The sequence below is a fragment of the Cyprinodon tularosa genome, unplaced genomic scaffold, assembly GCF_016077235.1.
Source record: "Cyprinodon tularosa strain WSP-4 unplaced genomic scaffold, ASM1607723v1 ctg66, whole genome shotgun sequence".
NCBI lineage: Eukaryota > Metazoa > Chordata > Actinopteri > Cyprinodontiformes > Cyprinodontidae > Cyprinodon > Cyprinodon tularosa.
Window position 1 is genome coordinate 5,310,126 of NW_024039407.1, and position 19,058 is coordinate 5,329,183.

The 19,058-nt window shown below is 39.0% G+C and overlaps 1 protein-coding gene across 1 annotated transcript; it reads left to right on the top strand.

Moving 5' to 3' along the window:
- The first annotated feature begins 3,987 nt into the window (after positions 1-3,987).
- zgc:193690 (ATP-dependent RNA helicase DDX19A) lies at positions 3,988-18,021 on the top strand. The gene is made up of 11 exons (XM_038309391.1): positions 3,988-4,146; positions 4,280-4,331; positions 4,408-4,600; positions 4,685-4,777; positions 11,066-11,168; positions 11,944-12,058; positions 13,131-13,308; positions 13,384-13,621; positions 16,124-16,286; positions 17,363-17,554; positions 17,639-18,021. Exons 1-11 carry the CDS (start codon positions 4,084-4,086, stop codon positions 17,698-17,700), a joined length of 1,452 nt encoding a protein of 483 aa, XP_038165319.1. The 5' UTR covers positions 3,988-4,083; the 3' UTR covers positions 17,701-18,021.
- The last annotated feature ends 1,037 nt before the right edge of the window (positions 18,022-19,058 follow it).

A 19,058-nucleotide genomic window follows, 5' to 3' on the forward strand; every position in this document is an offset into this window, starting at 1 on the left:
TCTAGAAAGCACAGATGTTTAAATATATATGTCTGTTTGTTTGGAAAGGCTTTAGGGAAGTATAGTTTGTCTTTCTTTAGAAAATGTTGATTTTAATTAAAATTTTTCTGTTTAAACAGTGTAGATTGACCATGAGGTTCTGGCAACGATCCATTATCGGCCACCCCTCAGGTTACAGTGGTTATTGCCTGGCCACCCGTATAAAAATGTTCTGGCTACACCTCTGTTCACATTTTGGACAAAGAAGACAGGTGGTTTGAGAGGGTTGTGAAGGAAGCCATCTTTGTTAAGAAAGAAAAACAATCTAAAACAGAGGGGGTGGACTCAGCCATCAAAAACCTACAATGCAGTGATAGAGTTGATTCCTTCCACCTATCATCGCAACTCCCGCCCCCCTACAGGGGAACAGAACATCCCGTGTGTTGAGCAAGGCCAACAATTCCCCCTAACGACCCCCATTTTAGAGTCATAGTCAGGTATTGGGTATTACAGACTAACAAAGAACCCAAACTACTCCCATTCCCAAGGGGCGGACCGGTTCATCCTGCTCAATTTGCATGTTTTCTAAGCCAAAACAAGGCTTTGTTTTTTGTCCACTCTATAAAGCCTGAAACTCAACGCTATTTCCGACACTATGAATGGAAAAAGCTTCCTGGATGGGAAGCGAAACGTCTTCAAACTTTTTTTAAAAAGTCCAGTGGATTGTTTTTTAACTTGTTTTTTAAGTAATTCAGTTCACTAGTGGTATTTTGCGAATATGCAGCACTTTTCTTAAGCAGTTTTATTTCCGTCATGTAGCCTACTTATAGAGCAGAGGAAGGATACGATGTTGTATGGAGAATAAAAGATATGCATGATTTATGTAGAAATTAGAGAAACTTGCTCATATTTTTATTAATTTCCAATCATTGCAAATTTAATTTAAGGCAAGAAACAAAACTTTACTTGCAAACATTTAAAGACTGTTTATTGAAAGGAAAAAGCTCATTTGATTTGTGTTTATCTGACTGTTAATCACGATTCCTTCAATAGATAAAAAAAACTAATAATTTATTATTATCTAGAAACTATTAATACTAGGAAGTGAAATGCAGCTCCAGACTAGCTTTGAATGTAGTGAACAATTATGCTTCTTTTCCAACAGACCCAGATTTATTCTGCGTGCACCGTCCTCACTGAGTCCATACTTTCCTGTGTTCTTTTCAAGAATATACATGGAGAGAACACAAGTCCATATTCCTGTTCTTGTGAATTGATAAATGGCATATACATTTCAGTTCAATTCAGTTTATTTCTATAGCGCCAATTCACAACACATGTCATCTCAAGGCACTTTACAGTTCAACCAGATCATACAGTCAAATTGATTCAAAGTTTTCTATCTAAGGAAAACCAGTTCATTGCATCCACTCATTGACTCTTCGCAACCCTCACACTAAGCATGCTTGTAGCGACAGTGGAGAGGAAAAACTCCCTTTTAACAGGAAGAAACCTCCAGCAGAACCAGGCTCAGTGTGAGCGGCCATCTGCCGAGGCCGACTGGGGTTCAAGGAGACAGAAGCAGAGCACTGGAAAAAATCAAAATCTAGATGAGTCATTTTTTCTTAAAATAAGTCCATTTGTTCTCTGATTGAGGAGATAAAAGAGACATTTTACCAATGGAACAAGACAATTTAGACTTAAAATAAGAAAACACAATTGCATTGTCTTATTTCAGGTGCATATTATCTAATTATCTTATATTAGGGTTAAAAATACTCATTCAATTGACAAACTATCTCATTTACCTACTCATATTAAGTGTAAATACACTTAATTTAAGACATTTTTGCTTATTTCTAGATAGTGTTTTCCAGTGAGATACAAAAAGCAGCTGTAGAAGGCTGCCCCGTCCAGGAGACACACAGCCAGGCAGACGAGCTCCGAGCCAGCTCCCATGCCAGAGGACGAAGAGAGCACATCCAGCCAGTCACGGTCAGAGAAACAGGACTACACTGGAAAACAGGCGGATCTCCAGCATCTATAAACAAGGGTGTTGTTGGAAGCAGCACAGCTAATGTTTCTCTCCAGGATGGAGTCACAGCCAAACAGGAACAGACGAGGCAAAGCTACTCTGAGGAAAAGCAGAGAGAGCATAACTATAGAGACTATTAATAACAGGAGGTGAAATGCTGCTCCAGACTAGCATTGTAAACAATTATGCTTTTGTTCCAACAGACCCAGATTTATTCTGCGTGCTCCGTCCATACTTTCCTGTGTTGTTTTCCAGAATGTACTTGTGGAGAACACAAGTCCATATTCCTGCTCTTGTGAATTGATAAATGGCATTTATATTTCAATTCAATTCAGTTTATTTCTATAGCGCCAATTCACAACACACGTCATCTCAAGGCACTTTACAGTTCAACCAGATCACCACTGGGGTTCGAGGAGACAGAAGCAGAGACACAAAAAGCAGCTATAAAAGGCGGCCCAGTCCAGGAAACACACAGCCAGGCAGACGAGCTCCGAGCCAGCTCCCATGTCAGGGGATGAAGAGAGCACATCCAGTCAGTCACAATCAGAGAAACAGGACTACACTGAAAAACAGGCAGGTCTCCACTATCTATAAACAAAGGTGTTGATTGCAGCAGCACAGCTTCAATTTCTCTCCAGTATGGTGTCACAGCCAAACAGCAACAGACAAATATTTGTGTGTGTTCTAAATGACAGAGGGCATTTAGAACACACTATTCAATATGAATTTTATTTAACCATTGTTATGATTAATGTGATATCAGGTTTTACTGTTAGAAACTGTAAAAATAAAAAAAAAATAAAAAACTGGATGATTAATGGATAAATGAATTCCATTTGGCAGGTGAATAAAGCGCTTTGAATGAATATCCGTTCCAAAATTATTAAACTTAATTCCATTCCCGGGGGGGGGGGGGGGGGGGGGGGGGGGGGCACCAGGGATGGGGCCCCATGAAAGACAGTGATATTGCGCCACACACAAATAAAATGTATGTAAGCTTTTAAACTGCTATAAAGATGCATTGATTTCTTTCATTCATTATCTTTAAGTAAAATTACGCGCACATGGCACTTATTTTGCCCCGGTACGAGCAAACTGCCGTGGACAGACGGGGAGACCTGATGTGATGCAAGATGGGGATATTAGTGAATATATTCCTGCATTGTTTTACTGTTTACTTCTTAAAAATGAGAATCAGAATCAGAAATACTTTAATAATCCCAGAGGGAAATTGCTTTTGTTACACGCTCCAGTTACAGTTTTATATATATATATATATATATATATATATATATATATATATATATATATATATATATATATATATATATATATATATATATATATACAAAATAATGTATAACAGTGCTGGAATTTCTTTTTATATTTTAAAAATATATAATCATTTCTAATCTATAATCATTTATAATCATTTCTTTTTCTGGTTGCCCCCTGTCCATTCCATTCAAGCCTCTGTAGAAATTCTGAATTATAAAAAATTAGAAATTCTAATGTGCTTCAGCCAACACAAGGGGGAGACTGTGGCGGCGTGCAACTTCCCGCCCAAATAATGCACTGAGCAAAACTTTGTGATGCCTTCATGTATCCCAATAAAGTAAGAAAATATCAGTCTGGACAAAAGTGTCTGGCCTTTAAAATATAATCTAAAAAAAGGTAATGATTTCGGTATATGTGTTAAATACTAAAACTCATTTTCAAATCTTATGTGATTTAAGTCACCCAGTAAAATATTAGAGAATTATTTAGAAAAAAAAATAATCAAAGAATGAAAATAAATGTTGCACAAAAAGGGTTTATATATATAGTTCTTTAAAAATTTCTTTTAACTCACAGAAACACCTTATGATCGCATAAGTGAAACTGAATTTAAAATCTATATTTGAGTAATTAAATGCGGATTTTGATAGAAACTTGAAATTACTACATGGGCTGCACTTGTAAAGGCAACAACAGAATTTAAGCAGTAACGGTCCCCTCCGGTCTAAAGGACGCAGGCGGCAAAAATCAGTTCGTTTTTTACTGGATTATAAATATATTTCAAGAGAATGGCAGAGGATTCTTGGGCGTTAGCAGTCGATGTTCAGGAGACCACAACTCCGTCCCGTTTGGTTGGTTTTTTTAAATATCTGTCGGTCAGAAACACCTGTTGATTGCTCGTTAGCTCATTAGCATATCCTGTTAGCTGAAGCTAACCACGCCCGTTGGAACTGATTTCCTTTTGTTGTTTTTTGACTGTTTCAGTTTCCCAAACATATCACATCAACACTTCATCAACTGAAGGAGGACGTTAATGGTATTTTTTCAATCCTTTTTGTTCTTATTTTGAATTTGAACCGCTTTAATTGTGTCTGTGGTGTTTGACCCTGCAGCTAACCTAGAGCCAAAATGGAGCCAGGATGAAGAAAATGACGCGGGGGGTGATCGAGTTAACAAAGCGGAGCAGTCTCTGCTTAATAAACTGATCCGCTGCTCTCTGGTGAAGAACGGGAACCAGGTCGAAGTCCAGCAGGCAGACCCCAAGTCCCCTCTGTTCTCTGCCAAAACCTTTGAGGAACTCAGACTGTATGTTCTGCATGGTAGCCATTTTTATTTTATTTTTTCCAGCTGTTGAATGTGCAAACTCATCCTGACTGGTTTTTATGTTAGGAAACCTGAACTGTTGAAAGGTGTCTTCACAATGGGATTCAACAGACCATCCAGGATCCAGGAAAATGCTTTGCCTATGATGCTCGCAGAACCGTAAGTAACAACTAAATTGGAGGAAGAATCATTGGAAAAGTTTATTCCTTTAAAGTCATAGGGAAGTCATATTTAAATGTCAAATAAAATTGTTTAAAAATTATGTAAATGTACTCTTTATCAGACGATATTGTCTCAAAATTTTGAAAAGTTCTTAAAAAAAAAAAATCCTTTATTAAAATCTGTTTTTGTGACAGTGAAGCATCTTTCAATTGTTGTAACATGGATCTAATATATGTGAGAAACTGTTATTATCCTGATGCTAACCATAAGGCAAGGCAGTTTTCCAAGGAATATAGAAATAGAAGTTTAATGCAAAGCCTAGGATGCCAAAACATGTTTAAGTTTATTATGGGGTATATATGACATTTTGCAGATGAACTAAGGTTTACATTTAAAATATGAAAAAAAAAAAAACTGTTATCTTATTTCCAGTGCATAATAATTACTAAAAAAAAAAACTCTCATTCTTCTTACAGATTATCTTTTTTTCCTGTTCGGATCAGGGAGAATCAGTTATTTTTTAGAAAATTTTATATATTTTTAGGTCATTTTTTTACAGTCCAGATTATGGAGGACTAACTCTGCCATATTTAAAAAATAAAAATAAATACAGAAATAAATGCTCAATAAATATACAGGTGCTGGTCATAAAATTAGAATATCATGAAAAAGTAGATTGATTTCAGTAATTCCATTTAAAAAGTGAAACTTGTATATTATATTCATACATTACATACAAACTCATATATTTCAGATGTTTATTTTGTTTAATTTTGATGATTACAAATGACAACAAATGAAAATCTCAAATTCATCATATCAGAAAATTAGAATATTGTGAAAAGGTTCAAAATTGATGGCCCCTGGTGCCACACTCTAATCAGCTAATTAACTCAAACCACCTGCAAAAGCCTTTAAATGGTCTTTCAGTCTAGTTCTATAGGCTACACAATCATGGGGAAGTATGCTGACTTGACAGTTGTCCAAAAGACGACCATCGACACCTTGCACAAGGAGGGCAAGACACAAAAGGTCATCGCTAAAGAGGCTGGCTGTTCACAGAGCTCAGTGTCCAAGCACATTAATAGAGAGGCGAAGGGAAGGAAAAGATGTGGTCGAAAAAAGTGTACAAGCAAGAGAGATAACCGCACCCTGGAGAGGATTGTGAAACAAAACCCATTCAAAAATGTGGGGGAGATTCACAAAGAGTGGACTGCAGCTGGAGTGAGTGCTTCAAGAACCACCACACACAGACGTATGAAAGACATGGGTTTCTGCTGTCGCATTCCTTGTGTCAAGCCACTCTTGAACCACAGACAGCGTCAGAAGCGTCTTGCCTGGGCTAAAGAGAAACAGGACTGGACTGCTGGTGAGTGGTCCAAAGTCATGTTCTCTGATGAAAGTAAATTTTGCATTTCCTTTGGAAATCTAGGTCCCAGAGTCTGGAGGAAAAGAAGAGAGGCACTTCATCCACGTTGCTTGAAGTCCAGTGTAAAGTTTCCACAGTCAGTGATGGTTTGGGGTGCCATGTCATCTGCTGGTGTTGGTCCATTGTGTTTTCTGAGGTCCAGGGTCAACGCAGCCACATACCAGGAAGTTTTAGAGCACTTCATGCTTCCTGCAGCTGACCAACTTTTTGGAGATGCAGATTTCATTTTCCAACAGGACTTGGCACCTGCACACAGTGCCAAAGCTACCAGTACCTGGTTGAAGGACCATGGTATCCCTGTTCTTAATTGGCCAGCAAACTCTCCTGACCTTAACCCCATAGAAAATCTATGGGGTATTGTGAAGAAGAAGATGCAATACACCAGACCCAACAATTCAGAAGAGCTAAAAGCCACTATTAGAGCAACCTGGGCTATCATAACACCTGAGCAGTGCCACAGACTGATCGACTCCATGCCACGCCGCATTGCTGCAGTAATACAGGCCAAAGGAGGCCCAACTAAATACTGAGTGCTGTACATGCTCATACTTTTCATGTTCATACTTTTCAGTTGGCCAACATTTCTATAAATCCTTTGTTTTTATTGGTCTTCAGTAATATTCTAATTTTCTGATATGATGAATTTGAGATTTTCATTTGTTGTCATTTGTAATCATCAAAATTAAACAAAATAAACATCTGAAATATATGAGTTTGTATGTAATGTATGAATATAATATACAAGTTTCACTTTTTAAATGGAATTACTGAAATCAATCTACTTTTTCATGATATTCTAATTTTATGACCAGCACCTGTATAAGCATTAGGGCTGCAACAACGAATCGATAAAATCGATAAAAATCGACTTTTAAAAGCGTTGGCAACGAATTTCATCATCGATTAGTTGTGTCGCGCGATTAATGCGTCATCCGCCGCCGCCGTCATCACTGCCACTTGACTGAAGCGGGGGAAGAAGAAAAAATACGGCAGAGCGAGCCAGCGCTGCAGGTGCAGTGTTTCCAACTCAACGACTTTTCAGACCCATCCAGCGACTATTTTTCAAAAAAGCGACTAGCGACAAATCTGGCGACTTTTTACGGTGTCACTGGCGGCTTTTGGAGACTCTTACGTGAAAGCATGTATCATTCCTACTCTGCCGTGGAGTGCCTCCCCCCACTCCCGCAGGAGTCCCTCTCAGCGCTGCAGTCAGAGCAGCAGGATTTTTACCCTCAGCGTCCAGACTGCAAATGAAGCGCGCATGCACCGGGATTGACGGCGCAAATTGATCACAATAATTAAAATAGCCTGCGCTTTGTATAGTGAAAAAAGTCGTAACATGCAACTTTTGTCAAAACAAATTAACATGGCACGGAACCACCATGTTTGTTTCGTTTTAAAGTGGGGAAACGTAACGTTAGTTTCTCAGGTAGCTCATCTGATGCTTTCCTTACCGTGTTAGTAGGTTACAGACAGTGATAAGGTTGGCTACTTATTTTACTTTTAATTTCATTTGAATTAGCTTAAGCAGCGTTTATATTTTCTTTATAAATAAATTAACTTGCAAATTATGAGGGCAAGGCTTTTAAAGTTTAAATCTTCTGGCAAAAATAAAGTAAAGATCCTGCAATTTATGGAAGTAAAGCAGAATAAAATCCAGAAAGATCAGTAATATGTCAATTAATTATATGCCACATTCCCATGTAAATATCTGTTTTTGGAGGATGTGTTTTTTAGCACCCCTAGTTCTCATTTTTATTCCAAATACAATTTATAATTTGAATCACAGGGCTATTTTTATCTCTATGGTTCAGTATTTTCTCAAGTAGCAACTTTAACTGCTATACTTTCCTGTCTTAAAAGGCAGAACTCTATTAGTCTAAAAAAACCTCATTTGTTGAAATGGGGGGGCCTATTGTTTGAACCCCTTAGGGGCTTTAAAAAACTAAAATGTCTTTTTTTGCGCTTTATGAAACAAAGTACCCTATATTTTGTGGATGTACAGCTACATTTCTCATGTAAGTTTGCGTAGTTTTAACACAAACATTTATTTTTCATATTGCACCAGTACAGTTAATGAGCAACCTGTACTTGTGTGCTTGTTTGTTCTGTCTAAAATGTTTATTTTGGAATAAAGAGTATAAAATATAAAAAATATTTTTTGTCCGATTCATCGGTTAATCGAAAAAATAATCGGCCGATTCATCGATTTTTTTTTTTTTTTTTTTTTTTTTTTTTTTTTTTTTTTTAAATAATCGTTAGTTGCAGCCCTAATAAGCATACAATTAATTGCCAACAAAAATACAATAAACAAATAAATGTAAGTAGAAATTAAATTATACAGACATAAATGTATATGTCTTTTAATTAGCTTCTTTATTTATTTCCCTTTGTAATATTTACCTTATTTATTTTTTTGTCCTTTATATTTTTTTTACATTCCTGCCTGCATTTCTGTTTCATTATGCAAATGAGGAGGGGGTGTGTCCTAGAGAGTCAACTTATGCACATTAGTTGGCCTGTAAATGTAGGGCAGGCAGAAATGTAAAAAAAAAATATAAAGGACAAAAAATAAATAAGGTAAATATTAAAAAGGCACATAAAGAAGCTAATTAAGAGTTATATACATTTATGTCTCACTGTATAATTTAATTTCTACTTACATTTATTTGTTTATTGTATTTTTGTTGGCAATTAATGGTATGCTTATATATTTATTGAGCATTTATTTATTTCTGTATTTATTTTTAAATATGGCAGAGTTGGTCCTCCATACCAGATGTCTGTCAATAAACACAGCAATTAAAAATGCAACTTAATCTACACTCCACTCTTTAACTAGATAAAGCTTTATTAAAGTTGTTTTTACAATTGTGATCATTTGGCCTTATATTTGCTTTTAAACTAAATACTTGGCAGACAAAAGGTAACTTGTGCTAGTTGTCATAAAAAAGGTATGAGTCATCAATGAGATGCTTTAAATCAGAGGTCTTCAACAGGGGGGTCCGCGACCCCTAGGGGTTCCGCGGAGGTACTGCAATTTTTTGCACTAATTCAAATGTCTTTAAATCCAAATTAACATAAATTCAACAGACTGTAGTAAACACATAAAAGGAAGCAGAAGATGTCTTTCAGTCATCAACGAACACATTCAGCGACACACAGGAGCTCTTTCAAACCAGGGCACCGTTTCATTCACAACACCTGTCCCATCAACCAGGAATCAGAAATACTTTAATAAATACAGAAATAACTTTCGTTACATGACTCCATCTGTAATAGAGTGACTATAGGACAAGTTTGATATAACACAATTTCATACAATAAATATAATTAGGGGGTCCCCGCTCCATCTCGCAATCAGTTTGGGGGGTCCTTGGCTATGAAAACGTTGAAGACCCCTGCTTTAAATTATATATTTTTTTCTAATTTAATTAGTTGCATTTTAAGTCGTTTAACACCTACTGGAGGCCATTAAATACTAGGGGTGAGTATTGGCATGGGTGCTTGGATCACGATACAATATTATCACGATATTGCAGTCTCACTATTTATTGTGATAGTTTTTCCATCTATCAAAATTAAATGTATAGATAAAGCGGCAAGTGCTATATATGTTAATGAAAAGATATTGATCATTTGGTTATTTTGGTATCCATGTTGTTTGGGGTCTGAGTCAGTCCATGTCTTCCACTGTGACTGCCTCAGCTACAGATATGGTGCTGTGCTGCACAGCAAAGGGGCTCCACAGCATCATCTGCAAGAGCAGTGGTGCAGAGGTAGCCCATTTTCCCTTATCGTTTTAGGTAAAAATGTTTTGTTTTTTGGGAGTGCAGCTGGCACAGCGGTAAGCGGCACGACCAGTGTATGGAGGCCTTAGCCCTCGGTGCGGCCGACCTGGGTTCGAATCCGATTTGTGGTCCTTTGCTGCATGTCTCTCCCCTTCTCGTACCCCCTTTCCTGTCAGCCTACTGTCAAAATAACAAGCCACTGGTGCTGTAAAAACAAAAAAAAAAATAAGTTTTTTGTTTTTTATCAATACTAGGAACTGAATAATCAATATTTATATCGGGCAGCCAAAAATCACAATATATTGCCAAAATAGATTTTTTTTTTTTTTTTTTCACTAAAAACTAAATAAACTAACCAGTTTTTGAAGGATGTAAATGCGCTTTAGTTATTTGCAGAGCTAGCTGGCCCTTCACCAGGGCAAGGCTCTATTGAGGTGGTGCTACACGTCTCATGAAGCAAAAATTACAAGAATCTAGACTCTTGGTTTGATAGGCTTTTAAATTCATAATTAGTATTTTGGACCAAAGCACCACCTAGTTTCTATCTGTGCACATCCCTGTAAATAATGTGATTGTGATATCAGTGTGAAATATATATTCTGTATAATCCTGTACAAGGAGAAAAATCCTTTATTTTTGCACAATTTCACTAACAATTGGGATTAAATATCCAGCATTATTCAGTAAATAGGAATGTTATTAATTTCAGTAAATCGGTTCATTAATGAAACCACAGTCCTCCAGGGCCGGATCATTTGGAAGCTGTGGGCATTCCTGCATCATTATGAATCAAACGATTATTAAAATAATTTTATATAGGACAAATTTAGAAAAAGAATAAAAGGAATGTGAGCTTAAGATTCTGTCCTTTTATCAATGTTATTGATAAAATTGACATTTATATATATATTTTTTCAGGTATATTTCCTTGTTCAATTATTGGTGTTTTCCATTTAAAATAAGATGGGGGGAGGTTTATCTGTATTATAACTGATGATGTCATTCTGTATTTACTCCATCGGATGAGCGATGGGTTCAGTTCATGTAAGCTGTCTTTACTTCTAGACGTCAGAATCTGATCGCTCAGTCGCAGTCTGGCACCGGTAAAACTGCAGCGTTCTCTCTGGCCATGCTGAGTCACGTCAACCCTGAAAATAACTGGACTCATGTGAGCAAAAGATCTTTTACCCCATTTACACTACCATAAAAAAAAACCGTGTCGAGACCGGTCCGAGCTCAGTAACTGAGATAACTTATCGTGTGTAAATGGAAAGCAAACTGAACTGAACCGAGCTAGACACAACCGAACCGAGATAACTGCAGACCAGTTCCAGAGGTGGGCTCTGTTTTGCCCTGGCTCGGTTCTCTGATAACAAGAGCGCATGAGCAGAACGCGTCATCTCTGTCTGGCTGTACGTCCCGATTCACACTCCATTCCAGTAGTTGGTGGTAATGCCCCTCCGGAAGTTGCTTGCTAACCAACACAAAACAGAAGAAGGAGAACTATAAACAACTATAAACATCCACGAAAGGTTGCCGTCTTCGCTTGACCCTCCGCAAACACCGAAGTACAGCAATAATCAAGCATAACTTTCTGAATGTGACGGGCGCCGCCATTTTGATTTGCTTGATTCCCTCCTTCGTCATCTTCTTGTGTTTTATGGCGGTTGGCAAACAACTTTTGGTGCATTACCGCCACCAACTGCTTGTTTTCCTCCTTCAATACTGGCAGTAATACCGCAGATCGTCACTAGGAGGCGAAGAGTCGAGGAACCGAGATAGCGTGATGTGTAAACGGTCGTCAGAACCGAGCTCGGCCTGGTTAACTGATCCGAGCTCGGACCGGTCTAGACATGGATCGGTTTTTCAAGGGTAGTGTAAATGGGGTCTTTGTTAGTCTCTGGTAGCATTCTCTCTCATTTTAATAATAAAATTTCTTTTAGTGTCTGTGTGTTGCACCAACTTATGAGCTGGCGTTGCAGATTGGCCAAGTGATCGAACAAATGGGCAAATTCTGTTCAAATGTGAAACTGGCCTACGCCATACGAGGGAGCCGAGGTAAGAACCTGAAATGATCTTTTTTGTGGTTGGAGGATTTGTTTGTACATGTTTACGTGAGCATCAGAAGCCATTCTTTCATTATCTGTAGTCAGTCAAATAAATTTATCCTTAAACTTTTCAGGAGCATCATTAGCTACGTTTACATGCGCAAAATTTCCCCGATCCGATCCAAACCTTGGTTGATCGGAAATTCAAAATCTCTGTTTACATGGACACTAAATGAAATGATCCGATCATGACGTGTGTATACATGTACCAAGCGTTGGATCAGATTAAATATTTTAAGCATGCGCAGAACTTCCTGCCAAACTTGGCAGATCTGTCTGCGTCTGGTTTTTGGGAGGCCTGACAAACGATGCGCTCGGAGCGAGCGGAAAGAAAAACGGAGAGAGGAGGAAAAAAGCGCTTGGCGGCGAAATGTCCGAGAGAAAATGTAGAGAATGAGCGATTGAACCGGCGTGGGAGAGCGAGTGGGCTGTGGAGAGAGAAAAGAGGAAGAGGAGGAGGATAAATTCCTGCTTCCTGCAGCTTTAAATGAACTTGAGTGTATAAGTCGGCGTTCCTAGACTCCTCCCGCCATGTTGTTCACAACAAGATCAAGAGCGACCGGTGGTTTCCTGTTGTTGACAAGGCGGAAAAACGTCACGCTGACGTCGCACACATGCGCAGTGAAGATTATTTTACTCTTAAGATCCGAATGGGTGTTCCGAATGGACGCCAATCAGAATGGCGATCGGCAAAAACCACCTCTCTCTTTCGGAATTAAATTTATTTCCGATCGGACCGAATCGGATTAGAATCTTCAGTCTGACATGTTTACACAAAACATTTTTGATCTGATCAGGCCTTCAATCCGATTATTTGTGTCCATGTAAACGTAGCTAGTGTCATACTTTATAAGAAGAAACGAGAAGGAGAGAATATTTGGGGGAATAAATGTTTGAGATATCTAAATTGATTAAAGGTGTTTTTATTGTCTGAAGTTCACACCTTTTTGTTAAGCGAGTTTAGAAGGTCTGTACTTTGAAATCCAGCAGTGGTGTTTTTATGTCTGCATGCCTGTGTTTAGTGGAGCGAGGCATTAAGCGGCAGGAGCAGATCGTCATTGGAACCCCAGGAACGGTCCTAGACTGGTGCACCAAGTACAAGCTTATCGACCCCAAGAAGATCACCATGTTTGTTCTGGATGAAGCTGACGTGATGATCGCCAGGCAGGGCCATCGGGAACAGAGCATCCGTATCCAAAGGTGGGAACCTATTCAATTAATGACGGATTTAAAATAAAAAAAACATCTCTGATCCCTGCCTTCACTCTTATCCAGGCTGCTCAACAAAAGCTGTCAGATGCTGCTCTTCTCCGCAACCTTTGAGGATTCTGTGATGACGTTTGCTGAGCGAGTGATTTCACAGCCGAATATCATCCGACTCAAACGGGTGGAAGAGACGCTGGAAACCATCAAACAGTTTTACGTTCTTTGTAGGAGGAAGGAGGACAAGTTCATTGCGCTCTGCGACCTGTACGGGTGCCTGACTATTGCACAGGCAATGATCTTCTGCCATGTAAGCTGAAATGTTTCTAAAGATTTTTTTTGTGTGCATTTTGTCAGTTAAATTTACGACATGAAGACTAGAGGGGAGAGAAATGATCCATTTATAGTCCCCTAGAGGGGAAAGTGTCCCCTTTGTTTGACCCCCTCCTATAGGGCGCAGTGGGAGGCCCAGGGAGCGCTCTTCCTCAGACACCCACAGGGACGCGCTGAGCTTCCAACAGCATTTTGCAGCACAGCGTGTCAAACTGTCAGATGGACAGAAATACTTTCGATTCATCAAGAAAAGTCGAATTATTTTATAGCCTGAACCTTTTCCAGTAGTTTACGTTTCTGAGCATTTCCTTTTTAACATGTAAGACAAAGACATTAGTCTTCCTCTTATCTTTAGTCCTGCTTGTCCAGAGTCCATCTCTAGTTGGATTTGGACGTGTTGCTGCTTCAGCTTGGCTGATTTAAAGAGGCCTTCAGCAACCTGATGCTTATTCTGTTAAACTGAGGTTTAACTTGACAATATCTATCTTTTTCTACAGCAGCATTTACTTTTCAAAGAATTGTTTTCGGTCACGCTTATCGGGTGCTGGTGCCTATCTCCAGCTGTCTAGGGCGAGAGGCGGGGTCCACCCTGGACAGGTCGGCAGTCTGCCGCAGGGCAACAATTTCCATTATTAAATATATCAAATTGAATTTACATCATCTATAATTTATTAATATTTTCCATGAAATAAATTGTTCCTGCAAATTACTAAATAGAGCTGATCGTTTTGGATTTAATAGAATTATACTAAACTAGATGTCATTCTGCATTCATTAAAGAAGCAATAAGTAATACTAACGCCAAGCGCCCCACCCCCACCTGTTGCTTCTCCCTGATGATGAATGAACAGTTATTTTTCTAATTGTTTATTTCAACTTCTTTTTTATAAATAATTTTTCAGATGGAAAATGGATGTTAATAGATTTTTTTATTTCTTTAAAGGCACACTATGCAAAATTTTTCAGTTAATGAATGTGTTCCATAACGTTTTGGATGATTAAATGAGTCATTTCAGGTTGAACAAAGGTTTTCTCGGCAGCCCTGGTGGTCTGTGGGGGAAATACCGCACTTGCAATTGCAGGAGCCCTCGGCCCGCACCCACAGGCTCAGAAGTCTTGCGAGAGTCGGTCTTGCTTTACGGCGAGAACTGCTACACGCCCCCAGTTAAAAGCATGCTAGTTGCTAGCACAGTGGCGATCTTTGTGCAGTGCTGCTTTCACACCGGACGCAGCAAAAGCAGCAAAATCGCGTGTGCTGCTTCATTTTTACTGCTTGTACCAGTTAGTTCTGATGCGCGGCTGAAGCAGCTTTGCTGCTCTGGCTGCGTGGTGCAAAAGTGTGTCTGACGCGCGTTGGGCGGAGCTTCACTATCAGTGGGAATAAAGTAGTTTTAATATGTTTTTAAGTGAGAAAATACACCTAAAAACGTAATCGGTGCAGTCAGTTCATTCAGATTATCATCCTGACTTAGAATATTTTTTCTCTCGGAGCCGCTCTGACCCCCACATACCAGCGGTGCGCCGACAGTAGGAATCCCTTCATCAGCAGCTTCTGGCCGGGTCGCCTCCTCGCGGTTCACCGCGGCATCTGGTAGGTGTTTTTCATCTAAATAATCCAAACTGCAGGCAACAGGATAATGCATTTTAAGTTAATTTAGGCGTCAATAAACTGTTTAAGAGTGATCATAGCGCTCTGATCATCAGCGCTGTGTCTCTCTCCCTTCCAGCTCCCAGATCAGCTTCTCTGATTGGTTGACGCGGTGCGTCGAGCAGCAAAGATTCAATTTTTCCATCTCGAGCAGCAGCGCGTTTGCGGCGCGTCACGCGCGTCAGGTGCTTAGTCATTCGTTGCGTTCGCCTGTCTGCTAAGCTCAAAACAACCGCGCCTGGCTTGACGGAGAAACCAGGAGAACAGCTGTGCATATTTACGACAGTGCACTTTTACTTTCGCCCTCTGGGGGGAGCTTCGCTGGAAAATCAACATCGGTTGCATAGTGTACTTTTAAGGAGAATTGGAACAAGTTGAAGCTAAAATTTGGCCACTTGAGGATAAAAAATTTACCCAAAAAATGTGTCTTGAATGCAAAATATTTTTTCTCATTCTTAGGCCTGTTTTCTCCTGTGGTTGGGTGGTTTATTTAGCAAAGTACAATTTATAGTCTGAATACTCCATTTATTAGAACATTTGGTAATAATTGGTTTAGATGACCAGGAGACTGTTGGGCCTATCAATGATTAGTAGGGCTTTTTTTCCCAGCTTTTTAATTATAATTACACTGTTACAAGAACATCGCAATGAAATTCACTGGGCTGCCATCATGGGGCGCCCGGGAGTAGTGTGGGATTAAGGGTCTTGCTCCGAGAGCCCGAGTGGCAGTCTGTGGCTGTGGGTTGCAAACTCCCTTCTGGATTCCAAGCCCCATGCCCTAACCACTCCCTTCCATTATTTTCTTTTTTTTTTCTTTTTTTTTGGTTTTAGACTCGGAAGATGGCTGCTTGGCTGGCTTCACAGCTGATTGAAGAAGGCCACCGGGTGGCTCTGCTGAGCGGAGAAATGACTGTGGAGCAGAGGGCTGCTGTCATTGAACGCTTCAGAAATGGCAACGAGAAAGTGCTGGTGACCACTAACGTTTGTTCCAGAGGTAAGCAGGCCTGCATATAGTAGGGGTGGAACGGTTCACAAAATCCCCAGTTCGGTTCACGGTTTCGTGGTCACGGTTTTCGGTTGGGTATATGTTTATTGTTACACCGAAAAATAAAAAAATTAATGAAAATTATAAAAATTAATGACATTTTTTTTTTTTACGAAATTCATGAAAAAATCCAAAAAAATTAATGAATTGTAATTATTTTTAATGATTCGCAGAAACCATGGATCATTTCTGCATGTTTTGCTGCTTTGAATTTAATCATCTGGCGCATACTCTCTACGATCCCCAAGGAACTCAGAGCGGAGCGGACGGGAGCCACAGTGGAGGCTGTAGGCTTTGCTTTGCGCAGGCGGTCTGGAGCGCAGTGGGGCGGAGCGCTGATGGAGTATGTGGGATTTGCGGGGTTAGCATGACATGTTGGTAATGTTGCTGTTAGCGTAAACAAAACGTGTTGCACAATGCTTGCACACTGTTGCACTTTTATCCACAACTTTCTTTCCGCCGTCATCGTAGGTCACTCTAAATGCAAAGTGGTCCCATACAGCGGACCTATAAAGTGCTGCTGGCGCGCCTTCCAACTCTTGTTCTTTCCCACTCGCCATACCCACACAATTCTCCACAACAACTGATTTTTTTCTGCTACACCCGGCTACGCTGCTTCGCTTCTTCTTCTTGTTTACTACTGGTGGCTGGCTTTGGTCACAGTACCGCCACCTTCTGCTCTGGAGTGTAAACGCTTCGCCTATGAGAAAATGGAGCAGTGCATGAATCGAACGCAACACACGCGAATTGAACAGAGACAGTCGAACCGAACGGTTCAGATGGTTTTCATAAACCGTCCCATCCCTAGTATATAGAACATTTCAACACTAATAACTGAACATTGGTATTTAAAAAAATATATAATTCAAAGAAATCCCCTGGACTTTCTTTCCAAATTTTAAGACGTTTCGCTTCCCATTGAAGAAGCTTTTTGAATTTAAAATGTCAGGAGTAGCATTGAGTTGGAGGTTTTATACAGTAGCCCAACAGATGTTACCTCCACACCTGGTTCTGCCTGTTTGCAGGTATTGATGTGGAGCAGGTGTCTCTCGTGGTCAATTTTGACCTCCCAGTGGATATGCAAGGGAATGCTGACAACGAGACGTACCTGCATAGGATCGGCCGAACAGGACGCTTTGGGCGAAGAGGATTCGCTGTCAACATGGTGGACAGTGACCACAGCATGGACATAATCAGACAAATTGAAAAGCATTTCGGTACGTTTTTGATCATTTTGATTATAGTCTAATGAGATGTATAATCTGATCCTAATTCTTTTTTTTTTTTTCTTTTTCTTCCAGACAAGAAAATCACAAAACTTGATACCAGCAACCTTGAGGAAATGGAGGAGATGACGATCTGATGTTCCAACTGTTTTCTAGTGATTTGAGTTTAAGCTTTAAACTGAGTGTTCTTTGAGGTTTGCATGTTTATATTTTGTTAAATATCTAATCGTTTTTGTGTTGTGTGTATATTGTTTTGCATAAGATGCTTGCGCTTGATTTGTAATTCATGCATGTATGATGTACATTTCTTCTCCTTTGCACACTTTGTTAAAGTAAAGTTTTTCAGACTGACCAGGAAATGTCTGAAGTTCAGAGGATATTGTTTTTTGTTCATTTTTGTTTTTTTGCAGTGCTGTAAGCAATCAAACAATTCTGGTCTGTTTAGCAAGCCAAAATGAAAAGGCATTTAACGCATGTATGGAGTGAATTTTGATCCATTATTGCTGCAAGCAAAGAACTCATTTGGTAAATGTAACTTTGAAGAGAAAAATAAAAAAAAATTACAAACCTATTAATCACAAAAACATTGTTGAGTGATGTTGCTGTTTATTTTTTATATTTTGATGTTATTTTCAAACTTTTTTTTTTCTATCTTTAAGATTATTTCTTTCACTGATATTTAGAAGTTGCATTTTTTTTTTAAGTATCGTTAATAGATTACATTCCCACTTTTAGCCCAATGCAAACACTCTAGACCGGAGTTGATAGGCTTTTTTTTTTTTTTTTTATGTTCCCCCTGCAAAAAACGGTCCTCTTCTTCCAGAAGCATCTCGGCTTAGCTTAAAGAGACAGTAACTGCAACAGCACCTACCGGTAGCCTATCACAGATCATTAAATCATATTTATGGATTGTATTTTTTATGTTTTCCATTTATAAAGCATATTCTTTTAAATAAAATTGATTTTATTCCATACATCTTTAAATTTGAGCTAATCATCTTTATTTAGGATGATGATTCAACTCTTGGTCAGCCCATTTAAAGGCTCTGGTCTAAAACAACAGCATGCAACACTCAAAAATGGCTTAATACATGGCGCACATTACCTAGCCTTAAAGTAGCTGTTAAACTTAAAATGGTGTTTTTTTCAAAATGTCAAACTTCAAATTAAAGTGGCCTTGTACATTAGGTGCTGTGAACAAAACCTTTTTATTTTATGGATTAAACTATGAACTGCAATAACCTAATACCGCCTTAAGGTCTTTTAATTATTACTGAAATCTGAAGCTTTGATTTCTTTTCAAAGTAAATCAAAAATGAGAACAAAAACTCTCCTAGTTGTGAATCCCTGTGGGTCTAACAGTCTGACTTTTAGTAAAACAAATCAATTTGTTTTCTGCCAAGGGTGGTTCATTGGTAGAATGGTTTTACACATAGCAGGAAAGTAAGTTGAAGATCGTATATTTTATGTATCAAAAACGACGATTTTTATTTAA